The sequence below is a fragment of the Ambystoma mexicanum genome, chromosome 11 (assembly GCF_040938575.1).
Source record: "Ambystoma mexicanum isolate Mex_15411 chromosome 11, UKY_AmexF1_1, whole genome shotgun sequence".
In the NCBI taxonomy this organism is placed as follows: domain Eukaryota; kingdom Metazoa; phylum Chordata; class Amphibia; order Caudata; family Ambystomatidae; genus Ambystoma; species Ambystoma mexicanum.
This window is the reverse complement of record NC_090934.1, coordinates 732,813,940-732,819,043: the sequence shown is the minus strand read 5'-3', so window position 1 is coordinate 732,819,043 and position 5,104 is coordinate 732,813,940. Positions and strand designations below refer to the sequence as shown.

The following is a 5,104-nucleotide window of genomic DNA, read 5'->3' as shown; positions in this document are numbered from 1 at the left end:
GCCCTTTTACCCGCTCTATCCAGCTGAGGTGCCGCTGTGCCATGACCAGACCTTTGCCCAGCTGTTTTCTTCTAGGAGAGCACGCCACTGTCACCCGTGACCAGATATTTCCTCGCTGTCCTGAAACACGGTCCGCTGCCCAAACTACCCCATTCAAGTGCTTGCTGTCTCACCCTAAATTACTAGGGGAATCCAGACGTGGACACATTGCTCACTTTTCTTAGAGAGGCATAGCTCCACCCTACTGATGAGGTCCAACCAGACTGAAACCTGTGTCTGGGGTTGCTGTTGGTACCCTTGTTCAGAGGAGAATTGCCTAGCATTTCGGTGCTGGACTGCCCCAGGGCAGGACAAAGACTGATATGTTTGGGATATTTCTTCTCTGTGAAAGATAGTATGCTAAAGACTCTGGGTAAGGCTCTCGTAACAGGACTAATGTCTGGCAGAGGGACTCACAGGACCCCCTTGGTTAATTTGCCTATTATACCTGACTCCTTGCTACTCCTTTCTATCCACCCAAAATTCAGTTAATCAGGGTTTGAGGAGCGTTGCACTGGGAAATCTTAACTGGGTGCTATCTACCTGAAAAGTAATATCACTCTCATTCATTTGTGCTTTGTGTATGTTATATCAGAAGGTGTAATTATCGCCCCACTGGTGATTGCTGCCTTATATTAAATGTGTGTGATTTCATTTGAATTTTAAAATAAATAAATACTGTATTCCTATCTACTGGCCTGGTTCATGGTCCATTGTGACCCGGGGTGTTTGTAAAGGTGGGTGTGAGACGGGTTGGGTGCCATCACAATCTGAATTCTTAGGAAATAAAGAAAATGTGTTTTTAAATGTGCGCTGCATCCTAGGCCAGTGGCAAGAGTCCTGGGCTGGTGTGTGACGCCCGATTAGAATCCTTAACACCGCACCGCTTACAATTTCCCACTCACGCACACAACATTCGTCAGGAACGCTCACATGAAAGCACAGTGTAGAAGACACCACACTTACGTTATAGCTTATTTATTGGTATTCAATGGTACATGTGCAGTGCTTACTGTGACACTTTAATTATCTGGGATCTGAAACTGGACTGCCCCATGAACAGGGGGGGGGCGAGTTCAGGTGAAATGTTGGTGTTGCATATCCCAAGACATGTGTTTCATTCATTTTTTTTTCCTCACACGTATAAATAGAACTGGATCCCCCTCCCCTCTCAACCAATGTGGGTCCTGATTGGCCCAGGGATTACACAGGGTTACGTCGTCAGTAATTATTAATATAATTGTTGGAACTCAAGGGACACTTTGGGCCCTTTATCTGTCAAGGCGCCACTAACAATGCCACGTTCGGATCTTGCAGACCACGCCCCCCTAACAATAATAAAGGCATGCTGGTATCCCTCTGGACGCTTATATTTCTATATTACTGGGTCTGGGACTTCACTTATAAGTTATCTTCAGCTTGGGTGGGGAGTTGCTTGAATGCCAGGCCGGTTGCTGGGTGTGAGGTGCCGTCACGTGAGGACGGGCTAGCAAAAGCTGCCGACAGGGGCAGGCAGCCTCAGTCTGAGCCCGACCTTCCCTGTGCGCGCACCGCCGCCTAGGGCTGCAGATGCCGACACATGCCTCCTGTGCTGCTGGCGGGACACCTGCAGGAAGGACCCCAGAGGTGCCTGGCCACGGAATATCTGCGCAATGACCAGTGCCGGAGTCTGATAAACGTGCTCTGTGCACTCGCGGACACCCAGGGCTGTCTGACGCCGACAAGGAGCGCTCGAGCTCGTGAGGTATCGTAGCCTCAGCCAGGACCCCACGAGGGAAGAAGGGGTGCAGTCCCAGGGCTGTCTGGACGCGGGATACCCCCACGCCCTGTGCGTACTACCCGTCTGTGCCCTCGCAGCCACCCAGGACCCGTACACTGAGAATGTGACCTCCCCGGGCTCCCGACGGATGCAGAGGCATCAATGCCTGGATACAGAATCGCTGCGCACGGAGCTTCCACCCTTTCAATTCCCCTTCACACTCCAGAGCTCTCATTGTGAGGCACCCACAGAATTCCCCCTCTCGGACTGTGGGGAAGCTCCCACTCGGGTCACTGCCTGAACGCCTGGCATTCTGTCCTGGTTCCCTCTGGAGAGCGTGCGTTCCCGACCCGCTGCCACACAGGCGATGGGTATCCGCTCCCGCCGACTTCGGGATGTGTGACTGACTGCATGTGCGACCCCCAGCTGGACCGGTGCCGGCGTCCATGGAGCTGCAGGAGCGTAAGATCTCGGTGTGGGTGTGCCAGGAGGAGAAGCTGGTCTCTGGGTTGTCGAGGCGCACCACCTGCGCGGACGTAGTGCGGGTGCTGCTGGAGGAGCAGGGCGCACAGGAGGATGAGGGACCCGGCGGAATGCTCACGGGGCCGGCGCACTCCTACTGCATCGTGGAGAAGTGGAGGGGCTTTGAGCGCATCCTGCCCAACAAAACCCGCATACTGCGCCTCTGGTCGGCCTGGGGCGAGGAGCAGGGCAACGTGAGGTTCGTCCTGGTCAAGAGCGAAGCCTCTCTGCCCAACAACGGACCCCGCAGCGCCGAGGCCCGGGTAGTCCTGAGCAAGGAAAGCCCCTGCGCCCTGCGGGGATCTGCTAAAGCGGTCACGGGCCTGACCCAGGACAAGCAGCGGCGAGTGGTGAGAAAAGCCTTCAGGAAACTGGCCAAGATCAACAGAAAGAGGAAAGAGACATTCCCCAAAGATGCCTCGTCCGCGGAGAAGATGGAGACCCTGGTGCACCTGGTGCTGTCCCAGGATCACACTATTCGCCAGCAGCTCCAGCGCATCCTGGAGCTCGACCGAGAGATCTACAGGTACGAGGCCAAAGTCCACTTTGACAGAATAAAGAGGCACGGGGTGAACTATGTGCAGGACACGTATCTGGTGGAAGCCGGCCTGGGAGGCCGGGAGCCCGAGGGTGGTGGCGTGGATGGGTCAGTCGAGGACGAGGAGTGCTCCAGGCGCTATGAGGAGCTGGCGCGGCTGCAGGAGGAGCTCTCGCAGCAGGAGCAGCTCGTGGAGAGCGTGGCCACCGAGATCCAGGAGGAGCTGAACCAGCGCTGGATGGAGCGGAGGAAGGGGGAACTCGGTGCCAAGGAGGCCGAGGCCCCCTCTCCGGAGCCCGAGGCTGGCACGCCTGAGCAGGGGGGCTGGGACAGCGAGCTGCTCCTGGAGAGGGAGCGACTGACCACCCAGCTCAGCACCAGCCTCTACATCGGGCTGCGGCTCAACACGGACCTGGAAGCCCTGAAGGGCGACTTGGACTGCAGCCAGCAGGTGTGGGACTGCAAGGGCGAGGAACTGCAGAGGCTGCTTCATTGCGTGGATAGCCTGGATGTGGGGGGCGATGGGGACATGTCCCACACGGAGCTGCGCGAGGGCTGCACTGGCCAGGGTGACGCGTTGACAGCCGCGGAGGGCCCGGGGGACTGGGCCGCGGAAGGGTCGGAGTTGTGCAAGGACGGCCCCGAAGGTAACGACGAGGACTCGGACACGGGACTCAGCTCAATGCACAGCCAGGACTCCGACTCCATTCCGGCCGTGTGCGAGTCCCTGGTGTAGGGCGTGTGCGTGGGAAGACCTCCGTGGCTGCGCTCACCACACACGAAGCTCCATTTCATAGCCCACTCGCACCCAGGGCCCTGGGGAGATTTCCGGATGGTCAGTGCCTTCAAATTGTTGGAGACCTGAGCAACTGACTCCGGCCCACGCCTTTTCCAGAGGCACTCTCCACTTGAAAAGGTCCCACTTCAAAGTTAGCCACTGTGATGGTACTCCTTTTCTCGACATGATAATGAGAGAGGCTAAGACTAGGCCAAACATTACATTAGATAAGATGCAACACACCCAAATACACACGCATTTCAGGGGCATGGCGTGTAGGAAAATGTCCCCATTAAGAAATTACAAGTCCTTTTACCCACATTGATGGTACTTATGTTATCAACGCACGTAGAAAAGGCTGAGCCAGACAGTTTCTGGTATACGATCGACGCTTCACATTGTTTACATTTTTCTCGTACCCTCCCCTTGTGCCCACCCCCACCTAATTTTTAATATCACTCTAGACAACGGTGCTTACTTTACCGACCTCAAAATAATGAGAAAGCCGGGGCCAGGCCATGCCTGACGCGTGACTTACTCTTCGCTGATCTACTCATTTCATTGGGTATCATTCGCCTGCCCCAGGGCCAGCCTTCCCCAGTCCAACGTCGCATCCCACGTGCAACATACACACTTTATAACGCACAATGCAGGACTCCTGTGCTAAGTAGCACTGACTCGCGCTCTGGAACACTGTACGAACAGAATGCCCCCAAAAGAAGCGCCTACTCTTTTGGTAAAAAATGTTAATTGGAGTAGATGTTTTTTTTTAATGACGCAGCGCCCTCATTGTGTGGCAGAAAAGCACGCTAATGTACCGGAACACAGCAATTTAAAAAAAAGTGTTATATATCAACATGTATCTGTTTTTATACACAAAAGGCAGCAATAAAAATGAAAGGCATTGAGTGTGGAGTTGCGTGTTGTAGTGGCAGCAGGCGTGTTGGGGCTCGTGCGAGCAGACGCAGCCCTGCGAGTGATTATGGGCCTCGGAAAGTTAAACTGCAGGCTGGTGTTTCACGCATTACCTGAATGATCCCTTTGCCAAAGTGGCGGGCTGTTATTTCAGTCCCAAAGCCCCCTGGCTTCGGCAGCCTAATCCATGTAGCCCGCCTCGGTAAGTACATACAGGTGACACCATAATCCTTACTTATTAAAGTTTGGGAGTTTCCCCCATCCCCCACGTTACACAAAATAATGGCACCCGTCGTGTGCTTCTCTGCGTCAGGTGTGTTCAGCTCTTGTACCCAGGGCCGATGTCTGGCAGAGAGTTGGCAGGGATTGAGTTAGGGGTGCTAAGAAATCCTTACTATCCCCCACTGAGATCAGACTTCAAGTGGAATTTCGACAGTGTCACGAACGGTACCCTTGGGGCCGATACCAGGCAATTTCTGCTGCGTCACATATCAAAAGGTTGGTTTTGGAAATAACGTTACAAATGAGAGGGTGTGTCCTGAGGCCGGGGGCA

The 5,104-nt window shown here is 54.5% G+C and overlaps 1 protein-coding gene across 1 annotated transcript; it reads left to right on the top strand.

Moving 5' to 3' along the window:
* Positions 1–1,477: 1,477 nt before the first annotated feature.
* Positions 1,478–4,544, top strand: RASSF10 (Ras association domain family member 10). Its single transcript, XM_069623627.1, has one exon. It carries the CDS (start codon positions 2,245–2,247, stop codon positions 3,592–3,594), a length of 1,350 nt encoding a protein of 449 aa, XP_069479728.1. The 5' UTR covers positions 1,478–2,244; the 3' UTR covers positions 3,595–4,544.
* Positions 4,545–5,104: the final 560 nt, after the last annotated feature.